The 24095-nt window shown below is 44.3% G+C and overlaps 1 protein-coding gene and 1 long non-coding RNA gene across 9 annotated transcripts in view; one reads left to right on the top strand and one right to left on the bottom strand.

Annotated features, from left to right (window-relative positions):
- The window catches only part of DLC1 (DLC1 Rho GTPase activating protein), a 256092-nt gene that overhangs the window by 230280 nt on the left and 1717 nt on the right, over positions 1 to 24095 (bottom strand). For all 8 annotated transcript variants that reach the window (XM_083755331.1, XM_083755333.1, XM_083755325.1 and 5 more), the window contains exon 2: positions 6521 to 7664. In XM_083755331.1, the coding sequence (XP_083611457.1) occupies positions 6521 to 7549 (1029 nt within the window). In that variant the 5' untranslated portion in view covers positions 7550 to 7664. The remainder of the gene's footprint in view (positions 1 to 6520; positions 7665 to 24095) is intronic.
- On the top strand, positions 5024 to 5440 carry LOC310852578. The gene is made up of 2 exons (XR_014568284.1): positions 5024 to 5120; positions 5166 to 5440. It is a non-coding gene; the product is annotated as an uncharacterized lncRNA (long non-coding RNA).

Raw genomic sequence — 24095 nt, 5'->3', positions numbered from 1 at the left:
CATGGACTGCAAGAAGATCAAACCTACCCATTCTTAAGGAAATCAGCCCTGAGTGCTCACTGGAAGGACAGATCCTGAAGCTGAGTCTCCAATACTTTGGCCACCTCATTAGAAGAGAAGACTCCCTGGAAAAGACCCCGATGTTGGGAAAGATGGAGAGCACAAGGAGAAGGGGATGACAGAGGACGAGATGGTTGGATAGTGTTCTCAAAGCTACCAGCATGAGTTGACCAAACTGCGAGAGGGAGTGGAAGACAGGAGTGCCTGGCGTGCTCTGGTCCATGCGGTCACGAAGAGACGGACACGACTAAATGACTAAACAACAACAACAATCACAGGCCTCTCTGTCTCAGTCCAAATGCTGCCCTTGCTTCCAGATCTATCATCCAGGAACATGGTATCAAGGTACAAAGCCCAGTCCAGCAATGACCCAACAACTCATACGAGGCCGAACATTATTTCCGCTTGTATATTTCCTTGGTCTTTCTTCTCGCTCATCTCTTTCTCTGCTCTGGCAGTAAATTACAAAGCATCAGTGTGTTGGTATGAATGAGTGCTCTAGAAATAAACAAGCCACGATGAGAAGGTGGTCCTGGAACTGCTCGGTGTTGAGTGATACACTTTCCCTAGCATTGCTTTTCCCTTTCTGAAATTCCAAGCGCTGACAACATTAAAAAGAAAATGAAAAGAAGTCTTTTCAGTGTCTTTTTGAAGGCACCCCCCCCCCCCGAAACAAGGACAACGAAACCATGGGATCTTTTTTTTTTTTGGCCAGGAATTTACTTCTGGATCTGAAGAGATAAGTGTACAGGCTTGGGGACATTACTCACATTACTTTTTGTTGAAGAACATTTTGTGGGTTCAATGGATCTTCAGTAGAGTTGTCCATGTGGCCAAGGGCAATCTATAGGTTGGTAGGTAGACAGGTAGATATACAGCCCCTAAGGGGCAAAGAAGTTGCTTAAGTTTCACTTTCATTATATGTTCCTTTACTCTCTTTTCTTCGGATGGCGGCACACATGTACAACCTGCCCACTTTCTGGGTTTTCTTGGCTGGGGGTTCCCCCCTAGGTTTTTTAAAAAACACTTCTGCAATCTGTGGGATTCACCCCAATATGCAGGTAAAAGGTAAAGGGACCCCTCACCATTAGGTCCAGTCGTGGACGACTCTGGGGTTGCAGCGCTCATTTCACTTTACTGGCCGAGGGAGCCGGCGTACAGCTTCCGGGTCATGTGGCCAGCATGACTAAGCTGCTTCTGGAGAACCAGAGCAGCGCACGGAAACGCCATTTACCTTCCTGCCGGAGTGGTACCTATTTATCTACTTGCACTTTGACGTGCTTTCAAACTGCTAGGTTGGCAGGAGCAGGGACCAAGCAACGGGAGTGCACCCTGTCGTGGGGAATCAAACTGCCAACCTTCTGATCGGCAAGCCCTAGGCTCTGTGGTTTAACCCACAGCGCCACCTGCATCCCTAATATGCAGATCCCTAAGTCTTATTGCTCAGGGGTTGCACAATGTCACCATGCTGGGTCTGAGTTCAGCATTAGAAGGTGTGATCCTGAGCTAGGATTCTTACCTGCAGAGAATCTTACGGCATTGGCGATATACACGCATAGCTTGAAAACTGGAAGCTATGGTCATCAGCATCAGTATTGCATATGTGGACGCATGCACAAAAGAAACTTCTGCAGTATTGAAGGTTGGATATAAGAAGCTAAACGCCAATAGTTGTTTGCCACCTCTCTCCTTGCTGTCATACTCCTCTTACCAATGGGCTTCTATGAGTCCCAAGGAATGTTCACAAGCATTCTAGTTGCTTAGTGTGAGCAGCAGCATCCCAAGAAGTGATGATAACTCTTGTAAGATATGCAAAGACCAGTTTGGCTATGGAAATCTTCACACAGCCCTAGAGGCAAAGAAGGATGTGTGATATGGTGATAAGCAGTGACATCAGGGGTTAGGAATCTAAATGGGAAGACGAACTGGAAAATAAACGAGTAAGGGCAACTGGGATTGGTGGCAGGGCAGCTGAAGAATGTGGATAGAGTAGGAAGTGGCTTGAGAATTAGAGGTTTGACGAAAGTAAGATTGGAAAAGGCAGGGAGTTAAGGGGGGAAAAGAGAGAACAATATTAGAGCACAATTGGAGAAGAACCCCATCTGTGTCTGTGACTCATTTTCCGAAATTACTGAGAACTCTTGATTAGTAATATCACTTTGTTCCTAAATGAATAACTCTCTTGATTTAATGTATCCACCTCTAGAACAGGGACTTTTTGATTAGGTTCACATCAACATAGTTTATAGTTTATTTTCTGGGGAAATAAAAGGTTTTGATGATTTAGTTAAAGAGGAATCTACTGTACATCAATTACTTTAGCACCATGATGCTAGTCGAGGAGATGTTGGCAAGCGGTTATAAAGTCATATATAAAACTGCATTTATTACCATTTTAGGCAGCTGAAACCCAAGTGTTTCCTGACTTGATGCATAACAGTTGCAGGATGGTTCTCGGGTTTGCAGTCTAGACAAAATTGGCAGCTTCTAAAATTTATAGCTGCCTGCCGTCGCAAAAATGTGTCAAAATTTAAATTTGCATAAAAGGTTGCACTGCCATGGCCTCGAATCATCCCATTAGTGACTCTGTTTTGTTCGGCACTTGTTTTAAATTCTTTTTGGATTGTTTGGAATCCATCATGTGTCTATCCAAACATGGCTGAAGTCTGTGGGATAGCATTCCATAGCTTCCTAAGGGACAGAGATAATATTTATGATGGTGTTTGCGTAAATTCCAAGTACAAATTACACAGTAATCTAAATAAATTAAACTGAAGAACACTACAATGCATAAATTCTAATTAAACAAGTTAGTGCAACAAAATTGTGAGTTTTCCACTGCTTTCCCCCCCTGTTGATAAGTTTGTCATTTATGCTTTTGGTATAAGCTTCATTAGCTAAAGCCCCACCTGCACTATTTGCATAAAGCAGTACCATACCACTTTTAACACCCATGGCTTCTCCTGAAGAATCTTGGGAGCTGTAGTATGCTGGAAATTGTTAGGAGACTTCTATTCTCATCTCTGACTACAGTTCTTAGAGTGATTCACTCTTCCCTCTTCATAGGAAACTCTGGGAACAGTGGCTTTTAAAAAATTTACCTACAGTTCCCAAGATTCTTTGGGGGAAGTTGTGACTGTTTAGCGTAGATTAATACCACTTTCAATGTACAGTGCAGATAAAGGATATGTCACAAATGTCCCTCCACTGGTGATGGTGATGAGAACTACAAACCTATATGTGTGTGTGTCCCAATGAAGTCCCAATGAACTCAGTTGGACTTACTTCTGAGTAAATATGTATAAGATTGGGAGCATATGATTTTATCTGTGAAGGTGCTTGTCCTGTTCATAGCAGCGATAAGAAACCCAGGTGTGCTGTTGGACTCGGAACTCCTATCAGCCCCAGCCATCATGGCCCACGTTCATGGATGAGAGTTTATAGTTTTACAAGAGCTGGAGGGATTCTAGAATCTTCCATCAAAGGCTCAATGGATTCCAACCATAACAAAATCTTAATGTCTTCCAGAAGATAGTGAAGGCCAGCCTAACTATTCTGGATGTCTAAGCAGGGCAACTTACTGAGGCAGCAAGCAGCAGTTTGGAAAGGTCTACAGATTCTTCTTCCAGTGGCTGGCCTGCCTGGACTGAATCACTGAGAAGCTTGGTGATCTCACCTACAATTTATAGAAAGCAGCAGACACAGAGGCCTGGTCTTGCTCCTCTGCAGATGCTTCCTAGCAACAGGGAAAATGGGAGAGTCAGCATTCCGCTTTAGCCGCTGCTGTCAAATATGGAGGCTTTGAAGATTTTCGCCACAGGCACTGTCTAACTTTGACAGAGCTAGCAACATAGCCAGAGAAAAAGCGACACTTACAGTTTAATCCTACCGTCCAGCTGCAAGCAAAATTAATCCTACCTCATGAATAAGGATTTGGGGACTGGGGAGGACTCTTGTCACAAGGGATTTAAAATCGCTTGCCGTTCCTTTGTCAGAATTGTGGGCGGCGAGCTGGAGGGGGGGAGGGCTATTTGTGCTGTCCAGAAATTGCTTTCAAATGTGACTGTAACTGTCTTATGCGCACCCCAGCTAGCACCTCACATAAGTCATTTCCTCATTCCGTAGGAGTCTCAGGTGCGTTGAAAAGGAGGCTAATCCTGGGGTTGCTCTGCTGAATCAATACTGACATAAATTTGCCCTTTTTCAGACCAATTAGTACAAGCGGATATGAGAAGAGCAGAGGGGAGTGACCCGGTTGATGCCTGACCCTAGAGACACCCAGCCAGAGCCAGCAATGTGGGAATGCACAGTCTGTCTCTAGACAAAAGTCACTTACTGAACATTCGTATCAAGAAGTGTCAAAACATCCCAGAGAAATTTCATTAATTTGATTAAAAGCCTTTTCCTAAGGATGTAAGGCTCATACCAAAGGCCTATTTAAGTCAAGCATCCTGTTTCCCACAGCCTCTGACGCCTATGGGAAGCCCCAAGAAGGACGTGGGCCCAACAGCCCTCTCAGATGGCCTTATTCTCCCAACATTTGTCTCTTACGATTTTAAAGCTATTTTGGGACACGGGTGGCGCTGTGGGTAAAACCTCAGCACCTAAGACTTGCCGATCGCATGGTCGGCGGTTCGAATCCCCGTGGCGGGATGCGGTCCCATCGTTCGGTCCCAGCGCCTGCCAACCTAGCAGTTCGAAAGCACCCCCCGGGTGCAAGTAGATAAATAGGGACTGCTTACTAGCGGGAAGGTAAATGGCGTTCCGTGTGCTGCGCTGGCTCACCAGATGCAGCTTGTCACGCTGGCCACATGACCCGGAAGTGTCTGCAGAGAGCGCTGGCTCTGGGCTATAGAGTGAGATGAGCGCACAACCCTAGAGTCTGTCAAGACTGGCCCGTACGGGCAAGGGTACCTTTACCTTTACCTTTTTATTTTAAAGCTACTTAGGTTGGTGGCTGTGGCGTTTGCCCTCCTAGGGGTGTGAAATCATATTAGGTTCATAAGGAAAGGGTTAACTTATTGTAAAATGACTAACCAATGGGAACCCAAGGGGGCAGAGTTAACTGTGTATAGGGTTTAAGCACAGAGGGTTTTGGGGGGGAGTTAGGAGTTAAAGTTAGGGTGGTTGGGAAGACAATCTGGAGTTAGAAGAAACGGAGAAGATAAGTCTGTGGGTTGGGCTAGTCTGGTGTGAGAGAGTGAGAGAATTTGTTAAGAGGAGTCAGTCAAACAGTTGATATAATCAGTCAGAAGGTATTAGGAAGGTATAGGCCGGTAAAGAAACTAAAGTTAAGAAACTGACAGGAATATTATCTGAGAAACCATAAACTTGTTAATGTTTATAAAATAAACTTGTTTATTTGGTTCACTTTTAACAACAGTCTGGACTCAGTGTTTTACCTGAGAGTAACGGGTTGGTGGCAGCGGGAAAGTGAGCACAGTGGTGACACAGGGATCAATAGACCGTTAAATGTCTGGGGACCCTATGTGATCGCCACAGTGGCTATCACCACAAGTTGTGGCAGGGAACCTCAACTGTGCACTGTGTGAAAAAGTGCAGTTTCTTGTCCACCCTGAATCACCCATTTCTCTTGAATGTCCACTTCCCTTCAGATTTGTGCTGGTTGTTCACCTGAGCAGGGTCTTCCAAATACCCCTCCATTTCCTATGTAGGTAAAACTGTGATAACTTAGAAAAGCGTGAAGCCCTACAGAGGCATTTTGCCAATCACACTAACTGGAATTATTTTGACTCCACTAAGTGCTATGCTGATCTCAGGTTGCACCTAGGGCCAGATGAAGCAGTTAACTGGATTCCTCTCCAGCCCCAAGCTAATGTAGACTGACTGTGAACTTTGAATTTCTTCTAATATGCCAACTGAAGCCTTTAAGTTAGGCTGTGGCGAGGGGGATCCAGAGGTGTCCAACCCTACATGGGCCACTTTGACAGATGGGTGGGGTCACTCACTTGTCAATCACCTGTCGTCATATAATATGCATTCAGTCTGTGGCTGCAAAGGAAGAATTTGGAGTGTACTCTTGAGCCGCCGATTATTCCTTTGCCCAGCTTGAACCACTTCAAGCTATGGCTTGAAGGAAGAAGCAGATTTGCACTCTAAGTGCACTCCCGAGTCTTCCTTTGTAGGCCAAATTCAATGCTTTTTGAACTGCCTCCATTTTCTGTCAGCATGCAGGAGGAAAGGTCAGCATGGCTTACCAAAAATACCTTGGTGGGCCAACCTCTGAGGCCTAGCAGGCCTAATTAGCCCCATGGGCTAGAGGTTTCACACCGCTGCTTTCAGCTTACTGAGGTCTCATTGACTAAGTTTTAATTTGACACTGGATTACACCCATTCTTTCCCCAAGCTATTTCAACTGTCAGCTTCTGCCTAGGAACACACATTTCCCTGGAAATCTGAAAACAACAGCAACACTTTTCTTTTTCTTTACACGTCCTACCTTTCTTTTGCGCAAAATGACTTGACCGTCCGTAGGCTCGTGTGTGGTTGTGTTGTTCTTTAAATCACTTATACGTTCCACCAGGGATGTGCTTTTGATGCATTTGTCTTGAGCACACACAAAGCCATTTTCATCCAGAACATTTTCGTCCGATAGGAAACAAGAACCAGGTGATGGCACAAGAACATTTCTGGAGTCTGCAATAACTACATGTAGGTCACTACAAGGACCAGGAGAAAATTCATCAAATAATTGACCACAGACTGTTTTTTCATTCCCATCTTTAGGAGCATTCGATTTTTCATGCCTCTGTGCAGCTACAATATCACAGACCATCTTTTTATCAGGCATTGATTCTCCTTCATCTGGAGGCTCAGAGAAGTTTTCTTCTGGGGTCTCTTCATTTTCATTGGAGCTGTTGTAACAAAGTTCTAGTCTCTCGTCTCTGCTATCACAAATATATTCCTTCAGTGCTTCGGGATCTGTCTCATTATGAAGTTTCCCAGCAGAATCCAAGGCATGACTGGAGTCTTCCTTTGCTTCCACACCTGGGTCCATCTTCACGAAGAGTCCTGCTCCTCCTTCTGACTGGTTCCTTTCAGCTGACCATTTTTCTTCAGGGTCACCAAGCTGGTGGTTGACTTTCTCCAAAGAGAGCTCTACGTCATTGTCCTCGGCATCATTATCGCCACCAATGGAAACATTCACCAATGTTTCTGTGCTAGCCTCTAGGGAGGGAAATTCTTCTTCCTCTTGATGATTGTCATTTTCATCTACCTCTCTGGAAACATTACCAAGCAGCTTTGTGGGGAAACCTCCCAGTTCTCCACCATGACAGCAGTCCGGCAAGGAAGCACTTCTTTCTTTCTGGCTTTCACTCCGAAGTCTGTCATTTTCCATACCTGCTTGCAAGTTGTCAGCTACTAGGCCATGCCTGCATAATATATTAGAATCAATAGACCCAAACGGCAAGCCCATCCATTGGGTCACGTGTTCTTCCCAGCTTCTTTTTCTGATTGCTAGAGACATGTCATAGTACTTTAGCAACAGGTTCCACAGTGTAATGCAAAGAGGGCCAGAGGAAACATTATGACTTCCATGAAATTCTCTGCAGGATGAAATGGTTTTACCTCTTGCATATCTTCTGTAAAAAGAAGAAGAAATAAATTATCATTTCAATGTAAGTAACAGAAGCGCATCTAGCAGGGAGGGAAGTATGGAAAAGCAACAGTAAGTGCATAAGTTATGAAGAGTTTAGAAAGATGTTTTGCAGAATAACTTTAATCATTTTCCAACAAAGGCAAAAGCTATAATCTAGCATAGCCTCCTTGCTGATTACTCCCTCAAATGAAGTAAACAGAATGCTATAAACAACTTTATGGGAACACAACAGGTTCCATAAGCCAAAAACTGACAATGAGTCTGTCATCACTGCCTCTGTCATGAGACAGCTATTTTCATGGGTTTAAAAGCCATTGGTCTTGTGAGTCTTTGTACACAACACAAGTCCACATTTCCTATTCATGAAAATAACCAAGCACCACATTATTGTCAAAGGCTGAATTTCAATGCCTGCCTTTTGAACTATTCATACATTCTAGAATATTCATTTATTTTGTTACATTGGTAAATTTAGACCCTAGGCTGAACATATTTAGAACTATTATCTTCCCTAATTATTTTTAAGAAGAATATTTCCAAGGACAGTTTAGTGTTCCCCAACTTACTTCACCGTCACTATCAGAGAAGGCAGAAACATTTTATTGAGTAGATGGTTTTCTTAGAATAGGTACTGGAGCTTTTCAGATGACCAGACTATTTACAAGATCACTGGAAGGCTGTCTAAATGTGAGTTGTGTTCAGTTTGGGATATGCTTGAAACAGTCCCACACACCTCAATATAAACATATCAAGTTGCCTTATAGTGAGTCCAACATAGTCTACTTGATTAGAGGGCCTCATTTTGATCCTACTAGCAAAGGTCCTTCTCAGGCTTGCTACTAAATGCTGAGGCCTGAAAGCATGTGCTGTATACCACAGCTATGGGATTTCCCTTATTGTCCCTTCTTGATTTTTTAAATACAGCATGCTAACTAAAAGGTACTGATGTTCCTTGAGCTAGGAGTGTAGTATGTCACTCTTAGAACCCATTCAGGCCCCAATAGTTCAGGGACCGCTTCTCTCCCAATAAACTGCGATAATTATCTGAGGCCCTTCTTAATGTGGCTCATCCACAAGAGGGTGACAGCACAAGAATGGGCATTTCTACAGCGGCTCCCCATTTGTGGAATGCTCTTCCCAGGAAGGTTCACCGGGCACCTTCACTATACATGTTTAGGCGCCAGGCAACAACATTCCTCTTCAGCCAGGCCTTTGGCTAATTTATATTTTATGGCCTTTTAAATGTGGTTGAGGGAGGGAGGTTACTGTTTTGTTTCAACTATTCATTTTGTGCTTCTATCCTGTTTTTTTTTTTTAATCTTGTGAACCATTTTCAGATCTTCAGATGAAGGGTGGTATATAAATTTAATAAATGATGATGATGATGATAATTCAGAACCCATTATACTACACATTTTACAGCACATTAGTAGTTGATGTGTGTTAGAATAATTCTCCTTATCATTTGATAGGACGATACTGTTGACTAAGGGTGGATCCACACACAGGGGGAAAAACGCTATAAATAAGTTAGAAATTAAATTGTTATAACAAAAGGGGGGGGGGGAACCACTATGGAAAACCACAAAGAAATTTTATGTTGTTCTCCGGCACCAACTGGTGTTGCATGTTTATTATGAATTCAAAATGCTGGGTTTCTTTTTTACTAATGTAGCTGAGTCCCAAGTTACTCCAGGACAAGAAAACTCACTCAGTGGTAATTTAATTGTTTGCATGGGCTTGTAGTCTATAGTAATTAAGTGAACCACCCATTGTTTTGTTCTGGTTTCATGTTCCCAATCACAGCTCTTCTGCTGTACAAAATAAAAGGTGACATACAAATGATCCATTTAATCACCTGATTAATAGGCAGTTAGTGACTGGCCTTGTTCATCTGCTTAAAGCAGGTGTCTGTTGTAAACATGGATGAATGAAGTGGAGAACAGATAAAATCAGAGGTGAACAAACAAAGAACACAGTAAAAGATTCTGCAACTCTGTCATAGGAAAGCCAGCACATTACAATAATTCATAAATATAAATGGAGGGGGGGAAATCCCAGCAAGCATTACGCAGTCCTCTGGCCTGATTAATGGGCCTTGGGTTGTTCCAGCAATTTTTCTGCAGGTCTTTGTGTTTCCGAGTGTCCCTGAGTTTGGAAGTCCCAGCACACTTGAATAATGATATCTTCAGCATGGAGGTGTCCTCTAGTAAAACGGGAGAAACCATTGCTGACTCTGTGGCCCAATTCATAGGCTCTCCAAATAGCACGCATGCTGTTGGAAACTTGAATTGAATAGGGGAGGATAAGGCTCATCAACCAGGGAAGGTAGCACATCTAGGAGAAGAAAAACTCTGGTCCTAAACCTCTTCTGCCTTGCAGGATATCTTTGGGAGAAGAAAAGGCTAAGGGGTAAACCAGGGGTCTGCAAACTTTTTCGGCAGGGGGCCCTCAGACCTTGTGGGGGCCAGATTATATTTTTTTGGGGGAAATAACGAATTCCTATGCCCCACAAATAACCCAGAGATGCATTTTAAATAAAAGGACACATTCTACTCATGTAAAAACATGCTGATTCCCGGACCATCCACGGGCCGGATTTAGAAGGCGATTGGGCCGGATCCGGCCCTCTGGCCTTAGTTTGCCTACCCATGAGGTAAACCCTACACAAATCCAGAGTGTAGTCTCTAAGGCTGTTGGATGGCACCTCGTATGCCTCCTTCCAGCAACTCCTGAAGCGAAGCTTGCACCAAACATATTGTTCAGCTGCCCTTTGGACCATATAAGTGAGGCTGAGGGGGGGGGGTCTTGTTGACTGGGCAGCTCAGGGCCTCCATACAAATTGCCCAGGCTTGCGCCCCAGGGAGGTCACTTCAGTTTGACATTTCCCTTGGAGGTGCACTCCATTGTCTCTCAAGACAGGATGGATGCCAACAGCTTGTTGGAAACTTGATTTGTGCGAGTGCGTTTGCAATTACTCACATGTCAAGTGACACTTGCCCCATTCGAGACAATATGAATCATGCCAAAGTAGCAAAATACATCCCAATCAGGGACCTCCCTAGCATGATTGACATCATCTGGAATGGCATGTGCCCATAGATGTACACATAAAGAGGTGTCTGTCTGCTTTGGGTTCATGATGGCAACCACATCACAAATGTCGCATGCAAAGGATGTCTGCCAGTGATTGCTTATGGTTTGCGTGCCACCTTCTCATCTGCCTATCTTTCCGATGAGCCTCGTGTGATACGATGATCTGTGCCAGGCTTCTGAGTCATTAGAAGAGGTTGCTGTGCAGACTTATTATGGAATTTATGACAACACTATCATTCAGAATCATGTAAGCATAGGAAACAAACAACACAATGTTGGGAAAAAAATATTGAGAAGCCGACCGAGTTATGATATTTTATCATAATAAATCATACATAACAATGAAATGCTTCAAACCCCTTTGGAGCAGGGGTAGTTCACATGATGCTCTCCTAGTTTTCTGCAAGGTGGTGTTTTGTCCTGGATTTTAGGCAAGTCAAATTGCGTATTTGTAAAAATAAATAAATCAGATTTTCCTAAAAGAAGCTCAACAACTGGGTTGGTTTTCTTAAGAAAAGCTCAAATTTCCATTTCGCTTCATCTCCTTATGCAAATTGTTATCTTTCCCCTGCCTCTCCTTATTTGCAAGATGTTAAAGTACTACTATATGGGATGCGGGTGGCGCTGTGGTCTAAACCACAGAGTCTAGGGCTTGCCAATCAGAAGGTCGGCAGTTCGAATCCCCGCGACGGGGTGAGCTCCCGCTGCTCGGTCCCTGCTCCTGCCAACCTAGCAGTTCGAAAGCATGTCAAAGTGCAAGTAGATAAATAGGTATCGCTCCGGCGGGAAGGTAAATGACATTTCCATGTGCTGGTCTGGTTCGCCAGAAGCGGCTCCCTTGGCCAGTAAAGTGAGATGAGCACCGCAACCCCAGAGTTGGTCACGACTGAACCTAATGGTCAGGGGTCACTTTTACCTTTCCCTTTAAAGTACTACTGGCTTCCCTTATAGGGTTATTGTAATGGTTAATGGAATTATATATGTGCATCACTTTGAAAACTCTGAAAGAGAAGAGTACATATATGTGTAATGTATCTATGTGCAGCCATGTATGTTAAAGTGTACGTGTAAAATGAGTGCATGTTTGAAAAACAGATTCTATATGCCAGGACTATATCTATTTCTTCATGGCCCGTTAGGTGAAAGGAAATAAAATGATGCCTTTTCAATATATACACCATCAGAGGGGGACCTCCTTATTAAATAACAGCAATGACAATAAAGGAAATTTCTGGGTTGTAACATATTACAGGTTCAAGGAACAGCCACTTCTCCTTTTCACTCCCTACATAGGAACTGTCAGCACTTAGCATGGATCTGCTTATTGATTTCAGCAATAAAGAAGATTAACTGCCGAGTTTGTTCTGGGTCATTTCAGTCTACCAAGGGAAGCTCCAATTGCACACCCAGACCACAAGGCTGTCCTGACAAATCACATGCCTGAAGGTATAAAAGGAGGCAGCCTGAAAGAATTGCAGAATTATAGCTGTGCAACTGAACCTCCATAAATTACGCCTTGACAAAGTGACTTTCACAACGGAGCGTCTGCATGCTCAGAGGCCTTTAACCTCCCTTTTAAGTCCAGCCTGCTCCCATTTCACAACCATATTTTCCACGTCTACAAAGCTGAAGAAGAGGACCCTGCATGCGCAAGGGTTAACAGAATTCACTGCCGGCTGCATGAGGATGAGGATGGTGAAACAAAACCTTCTCTCAAGGAAAGATGTAGCCAAATAGGATAAAAGAAAAAAGGACCTGATAAATAGGGAATGAGCAAAACTCACTTTTGCTATGCATGGCATAAGCACGAAGAAATAACAGGGGAACCTGCTGAAATCTGCAGCTCTTGACAATACATACATCATTTCATTTGTATGCAGTCTTCCATAGCAAAGCTATGCTCAAGGCGGCTTACAATATGAAAAGTAATAACTGCATAATTACAAACAAAGCAAAATTAATCAAACAGCCATGACCCTGCCTCCAATAGGTTTATGACATGTCTTGACGTCATTACGTTAAGCATCTCCTCAACTCCATTTCACAGCTAGCAAGGTAGCGTTGCTGGGTAAATTCACATGGTAATGGCATTAAGACACAAGGTAAGTTCATCTTAAGGAAAGGGAGGGGGAATTTGAATCAAGGCTGCCAGTACATGAAGCCTTCTTTGTCCTGCATAATTTGGTATGGAAAAAAGCACCAGTGCCAGCCACATGTCAGAGGCAAGAGCATTCCCCAAATGGGGTGCCACAACAGAAGGCCTTCTGCCTAAAACATAAATCCTGGAAGTGGGACATTGAGAAGAGCCTCCTTGGCAGATCAGGCAAGTCAATATAGGGATGATGCTGATGATGCTGATGCTGATGCTATTAATACTACTGCTACTACTACTATTACTACTACTACTACTAATAATTTATTTATACCCAGCCACTCTTGGCGGCTTCCAACAAAGTATTAAAATACAGTGGTCTGTTAAACATTAAAAGCTTCCCTAAACAGGGCTGCCTTCAGATGTCTTCTAAAAGTCTGGTGGTAGTTCTTCTCTTTGACATCTGGTGGGAGGGTGTTCCACAGGGCGGGTGCTTCAGGTATTTAGCACCCATGGTCATTCAAGGCTTTAAAAATCACCATCCGTGCCATAAATTCAGGGAAGCATGCTGGGCGCCAATGCAACCCCTTTCCATTCAGTGATGTGGCTCTCATTTGCTGATCTGTTTTATAACCTGGCTGCTGCATTTTGCACTATCTGCAGCTTCCAAGTCACTTCCAAGGGAAATTGTCACATTGTGCAAGTGGTATTATATCTTGTTTGGCCCAGGGCTCAAACACTTGCTAACTCATGAAGCTCACTGGGTGATCTGGAGGCAACTCTTGGCATTTCAGTCTAATCTGTAGTGCATGATTTGGGTACGGATTAAATTGGAAACTGCAGGTGTCCTGCTAAATAAACTTTATCTACACTGGTAATTTAATAGCAAATTTAACACCTACCAGGCAAAGAGAGTTACTGTCTAAAATACTGCTGTTGTTTTCTTTCTCTTCTGTAAACTGAGTTTATGCTTCCAAGGAAATGGCTACATTCAAACATTGACCAGCTGCTGGACCCTTGCTAAATGCTGAAATAAATAATTACAGTTAAATAGTTTCACACCCCAAGTGTCCATCAAGAGAAATTCAGCCCACTGCATAAACAAGCTAGTCCGCCAGACAACAGTAGCATGGTTCATTTTATTACATGCAGACAGGAAATATAAGGTAAGACAGGATAAACAATTCCCTAGAGGCTGACAGTGTGCCGGTGTCAAGTTTAAGGAGAATTTCTGGAAGCTATAGTTCTGAAGTGACGTGCCGCACAGTCTTCGACATTCATGCACGCCCATGTGGTCAAAGGTCAAGAACAGGAGAGTGGCGAATGTGTTATTTCCATCTCGATTAAATACATATATTTATATATACGTGGGCAACAGAGCTCTGTTTTCATTTTTGGATGTAGAGCTTCTACGGCAATGCATTTATTTGACATTGCAATAGCTCATGTTTCTAACTGGGTAGCTGATAGAAAGATAAAACTAGAGAGTCGTATTTCATTTTAAAATAATGAAAACAGGATAGATTAAGGGGTCGAGCCTATGTTTCCCAGCAGGGCAGCTGAGGGACCATAGGCTGCAAAGGAATCGCTGCTCAAATGGTGGAGAGGGAGATGGGATTGCATGCCTACTGCTGGAGTCTTCCCAGTGGGGTAGTGGAAAGCTCCCCTCCTATCACTGCCCTGTTGGTGGTGGGAGGCGTATCAGAGAGCCTATTTACCTGCAGCATCCAGATTCCCTGCATTATCCAAGAGACACACCAAAACGGCCCCCAGAACAGAACTAGCTTTTGAGATGGTGCAGTTTGCTTCAACTCTGTGGGCTAAAAGCAGAGAGGAGCCAGGGACAGACATGCAACCCCATGCCAACATGTGCTTGGAATCTTGTTCATTATTCCAGGTGTCATAAGAGAGCTGCAGAGATAGTGCAGGATAGTGTGAACCCCGGAAATGATCTCTTTCAGCTTCTGCCTTCTGGAAGAAGGTACAGGGTTATAAAGACTTGGACTAGCCGCCTGAGAAACAGTTTCTATCCAAATGCGATTTTTGGTTTTAAAAGCAGTGTAAGGTAGTCTCTATGGGAGTAAAGGTAAAGGGACCCCTGACCATTAGGTCCAGTCGTGACTGACTCTGGGGTTGCGGTGCTCATCTCGCTTTATTGGTCGAGGGAGCCGGCGTACAGCTTCCGGGTCATGTGGCCAGCATGACTAAGCCGCTTCTGGCGAACCAGAGCAGCACACGGAAACGACATTTACCTTCCTGTCGGAGCGGTACCTATTTATCTACTTGCACTTTGACGTGCTTTCGAACTGCTAGGTTGGCAGGAGCAGGGACTGAGCAACGGGAGCTCACCCTGTCATGGGGATTTGAACCGCTGACCTTCTGATTGGCAAGTCCTAGGCTCTGTGGTTTAACCCACAGTGCCACCCACATCCCTTCTATGGGACGTATGGTCTATTGGAGTATATTGTATTTAATTATGGGGTATCAGAGTTTTTAGGGGGTTAACCAGGCTGGGATAGCTGGGATAGCAGGCTTGTTGGTTTTTGAATGTCTGATGTAGATTTTTTCCATTTCGTTGTTCTGTATGGGACAATGACAATAAAGATTATCGTATCGTATCGTATCGTATCGGAAGTGTGTTCATTATTGGAGACACACTTAGAATCTCCTTTCTGAAACTCCCTCTTTGATGGAGATAGTGTACACAGGGGTGTTGTGGGTGGGTGAGGCTTGAAAGAGTGCCCCTGCCTCATCTCCACTTCTCTCCCCCCCCCCACATTCATACTAATACCTGCCTAGAGTTTGGGTCATCAAACTCTCTGTGTGCCTGTTTATGTGGGCCCCTCCATACAAACTGTTTATGGAGCATTCACCCTGATTTACTTGTACAATGCTGACACCAAAGCTAGATTTTATATCTGGTCTACTGAGCATTCATTCTGATTGGTTTGGGGGGTGGTCATATGACAATGAGCAGCCTTCATCCTGATTTGCTTGCAAGGTGTTTAAACACTGCTTCCCATTAGCCCATAGTTGTGCACAGCATGTTTCATTAGGGTGTGCACCCAGGGAATTAAATTAAATGACAACACCTTTCTTGCTATGCAGCCCAACAAAGAGAGTCAGTGCAAGGCAGGAGAAAAGCAGACTAAGAGATACCTATGTGCACACACATACACACAAAGGGGGAGGGGATAAAAATAAGGGGTGGAGCCAGAGGAACACACCCCAAGAGACCCCAGCCAATCCGCTCATCCCATACACATCCTTCCCCTGGTTGCTACCTACGCTTTATAGCTTCTGAGTCATCTCTGAGGCAAGACCCCAGGCTGACTCTGCACCTCTTCCTCAGCAAAGGTAGAGACTGAGAGAAACACACACACACACACCACACTGTGTGGATGCATCTGGAGAACAAGCTCCCCACTGCTGCTGCCACTGCGATTCCTGCCACACACAAAAAACACAGCCACCTTTGGAGTGGGAGTCCTCCCAGTTGCCAGTGTAAAAACATTTATGGAGCCTGCAGCCACTTTTTGTGGGAAAAGCATTCGGGGGTGCCTGGCCCCCCTCAGCACACCCTATAGGGGAGCAGAGCACTTTAATCCACTTCATCTGTGCAAATCAAAAGTTCTGGTTTGTGCTTGAATTGCTCCTGCAAAATAGCGATAGTCTGGAAATCCCCTAAATCCATCAACTGTGGTGAATGTTTGTGTTTCCTAGTGTGTGGGAAGAACCACACTACGCATTTAAAGCACACCCAGAGCACATTTAAAGTGTGTGACTTCCCCCAAAGAAACCTAGGAACTCACAGAGATACAATTCACAGTACCCTTAACAAACTAACAAATATATATATATTATCATTTCACCAGTTTCTATAGGAACTCAGTTAGGACTAAAGCTGACTCTGTAGCTACAAGTTCATTTGAATTTCTATCAAGGTAAAAGCACTTAGAATACTCTGGCCACAACGTATTCCAAAAGAAATACTAAATCATAACCGAATGGTAAAAGCTCGCGCCTGCATGTGCCCAGTTGCTGAAATCAATTTATTTGCGTGCGCTTCCTAAATCTGTACTTATTCAAGCATATACTTCCTAAACTTGTACAATGTGGTCTTATGATGCACCAAGGAACTGAAACCTTGCTGACAACTGTTGTCATCACCTGTGTTGACTTGACGTTGAAAATGGCTCCACTGGTAGCATGGGGGGGGAAAGAACTGCACTACACATCATTACCGAAAACACTATTGACATTTGGTTCTCAAATATTTCTGTTGCATGTATTCCAGACAGGGCAAGAATGTATTCACAGCATTTACACTAACAGCTAAACCTTTTAATAAAACCAATTTGAAGTAACTGATTACTGAAAACAGTTGCCAAAATGGACTTTGCTGCTTCGTGGAGATGAGGCTTAAGCTAACATTTCCAGTAAGGAAGGCCAGAATTCCCCATTTCAATGCAAGTGAAGAAATGCTGATGCCTGGGAACTTTGCGAAACGGAATGCCGCTACGGGAGGACATAGCCGATGGAAAATGTTGTTTGGATGAAATTAGCCCTTTAAGCATTTCTGCTGCATCTACATATACATTACTGCTACTTATACATATTATTTTGTTTTTAAGCAGTTAAATAAATTTTTATTACATGAGGAAGTGACTTTTAAGACTATTAAAAATTATATTATGTGTGTGTGTGTATTTAGAAAGAAAAAAGTGAGAATGCCAACAGTTGTCAGTTCAATACATCCTTCTGGACCGTCTTGAGGGGCTGGGAGCTGGGGGCACTGTCATACAGTGGTTCCGCTCCTTCCTCCTGGGCCGTGTTCAGAAAGTGGTGGTGGGGGATGAGTGTTCAGACCCCTGGGCTCTCACTTGTGGGGTGCCTCAGGGTTCTGTCCTCTCCCCCATGCTTTTCAACATTTACATGCAGCCGCTGGGAGAGATCATCAGGAGGTTTGGGCTGGGTGTTCATCAGTATGCAGATGATACCCAGCTCTACCTCTCTTTTAAATCAGAACCAGTGAAGGCAGTGAAGGTCCTGTGTGAGTGTCTGGAGGCGGTTGAAGGATGGATGGCGGCTAACAGATTGAGGTTGAATCCTGACAAGACAGAAGTACTGTTTTTGGGGGACAGGAGGCGGGCAGGTGTGGAGGATTCCCTGGTCCTGAATGGGGTAACTGTGACCCTGAATGACCATGTGCGCAGCCTGGGAGTCATTTTGGACTCACAGCTGTCCATGGAGGCACAGGTCAAATCTGTGTCCAGGGCAGCTGTTTACCAGCTCTATCTGGTACGTAGGCTGAGACCCTATCTGCCTGCGGATTGTCTCGCCAGAGTGGTGCATGCTCTGGAGCGGAGTGAGAAATGTCCCTATTTTCATCTGAGGAATGTTGGAGGCTATGCATACAAAACCATGAGGGCGCTTCCCTTCTGCCCTGTAACAATAGTCAATTTGCTCCTGTCTTTGTTGCTGTTTAGTCATTTAGTCATGTCTGGCTCTTTGTGAGCCCAATTTGCTCCTAGTGCTAGCAACTCCCAAACACCTATGCTACAGCCACTGGCCTGTTTTGAATGTACAGTGGTACCTCGGGTTAAGAACTTAATTCGTTCTGGAGGTCCGTTCTTAACCTGAAACTGTTCTTAACCTGAGATAACACTTTAGCTAATGGGGCCTCCCTCTGCCACCGTGCGATTTCTGTTCCCACCCTGAAGCAAAGTTCTTAATCCGAGGTACTATTTCTGGGTTAGTGGAGTCTGTAACCTGAAGCGTCTGTAACCCAAGGTACCACTGTATTGATAATTCATAGTTTAGTATTACATACATGAGCCTGCTCCCTATGGGCTGAGCCATGAGCAGGGCCAGCTCGAGACACTTTGGCACCTGAGGCAAAACACAAAATAGGAAGTAGGGGTGAGTGGCAGATCTACATCAGAAACAAGGGTAGCAGGAGACCAGCAGTGCCTCCTGTTCATCAAGAGGCCACTGTAGAGAAGCATTGTGGCAAGCTTCTGAGGAGGCAGCAGATCCGGTCTCCAAGGAATGCACTGCAGCTATTGCTGCCTCCTTGTCAGCAGCAGTGGCTGATGCATTCCCTGGAGGTCAGATCTGCTGCCTCTGTGGATCCTGTTACCTGAGGCAGTTGCTTCACCTTCCTTCATGGCTAGCTTGGCCATGCTCGGGTGGGGAGGAAACAGAAGTGGGCAACCAGGTTCTGTGGGAAACAGTTAGTAGTCAGGACTGAAGTCAGAACTGTAGGGCAAACCAGGAGGGATGGTTGAGAAGCAATCCAAGAGCCCAGAATTCGAGAACATGGGAACATGCCATGTTAGGAAGACCGTGTTCAAGGAAGGCTCATCTGGAACAAGAAGCATTTTTACAATTTTTCTGATGGCCTGGATGGGTGGGGTAAATCCAGAGTCTGAATGTACTTCTCTGAGAAACTGCCACCTGCATTTCAATGATTCACTACCCAGGGGACTGCACACAAATCCAGCAACATCCAGCAATCTTCCCTCCCTTTCCTCTGGGTGTGGCTCTGAGCAGGAGATTGGAAGCATCTGCTTCCACCCTTGTCAGAACTGGAAAATGTGGTTAGTTTAGTTACAGTTTATCTCAACCATTCAGAATCAGAAAGCTTGGGTTGATCTTGGCTTGTTTGTGGAAACCATAGTTGGACAAACCATTGGGCTAAACAAAAAAGTTAGCTGAAAATGGAATGCTTCTATTCTCCCCATCATAGCTGCTCCTGAAGAGGGGGCAGGAGGTGGAAAATGTCTGAGCATCAGGGTTGTTCACATAGCACTCAGCTGAGCAAACACAGGGATGAGGAGAGACTTGCTACCAAAGACTGTCCTTGCAGGGGAAAGACTATTTGCCCATTTAATCTTATTAACTCTGTACATTGGTACCTCGGGTTAAGTACTTAATTCATTCCGGAGGTCTGTTCTTAACCTGAAACTGTTCTTAACCTGAAGCACTGTTTCTGGGTTAGCGGAGTCTGTAACCTGAAGCCTATGTAACCTGAAGCGTATGTAACCTGAGGTACCACTGTATAAGGGGAAAGGTGAATCTAGCATCAAGGGATGGAGGACATATCCATTAAACACAGATTATTTCATATCAATGCCATTTATGACATAGGTAAGTGCTATTGTGAGAGAGTAGGACCTTTTCCATGATCACACTCTTTTCTTGTAAAGAACTACATGAGCGCTTATCCATTAGAAAGTAAAATAAAAATAAGAACCCAAAGTTAAAAGCATTTGATATGGCAGGGTCTTGACCATAGCCATGCAAATGCATGGGGTAGTTGCAGATGGAGGTGAGAACCTCAATTAACCAACAATCTCCAAATGCAGTGTGTGTGTGTATATCCTAAGCAGTTATCATTGAACTGGAGGAGGGATGAAGTTGGCATCCCCTGTAATCACAGGGGGTGAACTATTTCCTCGCAATGAAGACTCACATCAACATATGAGACTGCTTTAAATTGAGAAGCTTTGGCCCACTTAACCTAATAAGATTAACTGGCAGAGACTCTCCAAAGTATTAACCTTTCCAGCTTTACTGAGATTCTTTTCACTACTTCAGGCAAAGGATAGAATCAGCCCCTTGATCAATTGTCCTGAACCCATGGCTACCTGGTGGTAAGTCAGTATTTCAAGTCCCCAGTCCAAGGTCAATCCACAAGTCCAAAACCAAAGCACAGTCCCAAAGAGATCCTGGAGTAACCAAGCTGATGTCCATCAACAGGGGCAAGTTGAGCAGACATAGCATCTCATCTCTGCTGTCCCTTTGTATTTTGCATCTGAACTTGATGAGACATGTGACCCTCACCTGTTCCAAGCCTACTCCAGCTAAGCAGGCATGGCCAAACTTGGCCCTCCAGCTGTTTTGGGACTACAATTCCCACCATCCCTGACTACTCGCACTGTTAACTAGGGTTGATGGAAGTTGTAGTCCAAAAACAGCTGGAGGGCCACGTTTGGCCATGCCTGATCTAAGGAACCACACCCCTCTTCTCAGAGCTAGTGAGCCCCACCTGGCCAGCTAGGGAGCTGGGCTATGGGCCCTTGCCTGCCTCAGCCTCCTGGAGCAACCCTCCCACTGCATCATGTTTGTGGGGACAGAGGCCTCTTTGGCTCTGGTGATGGGTCCTGCTTCTCTGGTTCCTGTGCACTGACCATCATCCCCTCTGTCACCCTGTGAGTACTTCCTACACCAACCTCTCCTTCCCCAACCCCAGCTTGCTTTGGTGTGTCCCAGTCCTGCCTAAACCCCTCACCAGGATCCTCTTCCTCCTCCTCTTCCTTCCAGTTGTCCTTCCAGTTCATGACATCAATGCCGGACATCCAGAGTTAGAGTACACACAAACTGATGGCATTCTAGCACCTCCTTGAAGATCTCCAGTGAGGGGAGCCCACCAGGCTTCTAGCCAATGGGTTCCAGTATTCAACTGCTCTTCTCATTAAGAGGTCTCACCTCATGTTCATCTGAAATCTGCCATCCTGTATCTTAAGCCCTGCTCTCGAGGCTCACAGAGAAACAAGTCCTTGCTCTTTTCTGTGCAGCAGCCTATCAGGTACTTGAAGAGTGCTATCAGGTATCTCATCAATCTTCCCCAGGTTTAACATATCCCATCCCTTCAATCTTTTCTCATAGGACATATATCCCATATGGCTGAAGAAGGATATAGAAAAGATTCAGAGGTTGGCAGGGCAGATGATGGTTGACCATCTTCTCTGCTAACTTCTGAATTAGTTTGTCTATACCTATCTTCTATGTAGAACTAGAACTTTAGTATGAAACAAAATAAAAAAAATTCCTACCAGTAGCACCTTAGAGACCAACTAAGTTTGTTATTGGTATGAGCTTTTGTGTGCATGCACACTTCTTCAGATACACTGAAACAGAAGTCACCAGACCCGTAGGTTTACCACACCTATCAGTCAATCACCCATTCCTACCACCCTTCTGAGTAATACCCCTCCTCACCTTCTCACTATATATAAGGGTCTTATTTTTTGTTTTGTTTTGACTACAGCAGATCAACATGGCTACCTACCTGTAACTAGAACTTTAGTACTAGAACTTTACTTGAGTCAACTAAATAGTTGTGCTAGTGAAAGCCAGTGCAGAGTTCCAGTGGTACCCTGCTCTTCCACCACATGCCCCTGCCCCTCAACTGGCTTGGGATGCATGTATAAGATTCTCCAGAACAGCACATAGGGGAGTAGAGGGGAGATTGTTCTATCAGGCAAACAGGATCTATTTCCATGACACTGAATTCAACCCACAGACTGAACCAACCGTTTTTACACATTCTACAGAGAAAGCTCCCACGATTCAGGCTTGTGTCGAGATAATGCCAAAATAATTCAGATTTGGCCTCAAGGAAATCCAAATTGCACATTCAAAATAAATTACACAAGCTAAGTACATTGGCATGCCTCCACTGGTTACAATTCACAATTATGATTTATCTGGCTTACAATACGAAAGATGTCTGAAACATACTAGCAGAATAGCAGAATACATGAAGGGAATGGAGAAAGGGAAAGATGTGGAGAATAGGTACAGGTGGACACACACAAACAGAACAGCAGTCATCGCAGTTCAGCAGAATGGTAGTTTTATGCAACTGAAGATTCACCAGTTCTGTCTCAAAGGTTCACAATTCTATTGTGCAAAACTGTAATGTATTCTTAAGAGTAAAGCAAACTCATGCAAGTGTGAATGCACTTGTTCCTCAATGAGTCCTAAATCCTAAACCCTAAACTGTCTTGGTCAACTAGGATTTGGACTAGGAACCTTCTGGCTTGCATGCAGATGGTTTTTGTGGTGTTCAGTGCAAGGCTGCAGATAGAAGGACATAGAAAGCACCATACAGATCAACACAGAAATGAATGAGGAAGTTGCTGCCCATGCCAACCTCTATGCTCATTGGATTATCTGAGTCCCACACAACTTGCAACCGACTCAGGGTGCCATCCTAGGCAAGTGGCAGACGCATATCCCACAACAACTAACATGCAGCAGAGTTTGACTCAGTGAGCCACATTGCTTAGCTCTGGACTATCCCAGGCATAGGATCACAGGGAACTGCCTTACAGCAAGTCAGACCATTGGTTCATCTAGCTCATCATTGTCTTCACAATGTTCTATGATGCTGAAGCTATACACTGCTTAATAACAAGAACACTTGATAGGCTGGAGAAAAGTAACAGAGCTCAGGGTCACAGAAGGAAGAGAAAAGCGATGATCCCACCTACCCACTTTGGATCTGGCCCTGGTCCACATTGGCGTTAGCCCCACCCAGTGCTTGCAACCCCCTCCCCGCAATATTTCCTCTGATGCGATGCAGCATTGACAGAAAAAAAAATCTTCTTCACTTGGTTCATGCAGTGGTCTAATAGCTGTCCACTAGCAATACAGTGGTACCTCGGGTTACATACGCTTCAGGTTACATACTCCGCTAACCCAGAAATAGTGCTTCAGGTTAAGAACTTTGTTTCAGGATAAGAACAGAAATTGTGCTCCGGTGGTGCAGCGGCAGCAGGAGGCCCCCATTAGCTAAAGTGGTGCTTCAGGTTAAGAACAGTTTCAGGTTAAGAACGGACCTCCGGAACGAATTAAGTACTTAACTCGAGGTACCACTCTACTGTGTTACCATGTAATCCCATGTGTATCTTCCCAAAGTTCAATGGGGCTTACTCCTAGATAAGTATGTGTCAGACTGCAGCCTTAATGTGCAGGGAGTAATACATTTTCTGCCCATATTAAGCAAACAGGGGCATGGGATATGAGGGGCATTATTACCCAGACATTTCATCTGCCTTTAAGCGCCAGTGTTATGGTCTGAAGCTTCTCCCAGCAATTCAGCTAATGCTATATGATATACTAACACTTTATCAATCCAGTATACATCATTGATTAGGAGTCTTATGTGTATTTCCCATGTGGCTCCAGTTTAAATATGCTGTGCGATATTGTTTTTGTAGTGGTTTCACATAAAAAGTTGATATGGTGCAACTTTCTGCCCTTTGAAAGAATTCACACGGTGTCCTGAATCGAAACTTTAAGCTGCATTAGAGGCAAGATTATCTCTATGACAATTGTTCCTTCCCTTAAAACGACTGGGATAGATGATCACAAAACATTTTCTTATTTCTAGTTAGTATGCCTCTGACAATTGATGCTTCTTGATTGATACAT

The sequence above is a fragment of the Podarcis gaigeae genome, assembly GCF_964106915.1.
Source record: "Podarcis gaigeae genome assembly, chromosome: 9".
Lineage (NCBI taxonomy): Eukaryota > Metazoa > Chordata > Lepidosauria > Squamata > Lacertidae > Podarcis > Podarcis gaigeae.
The sequence above is the reverse complement of the archived record's forward strand: the minus strand, read 5'-3'. Positions and strand labels throughout refer to the sequence as shown.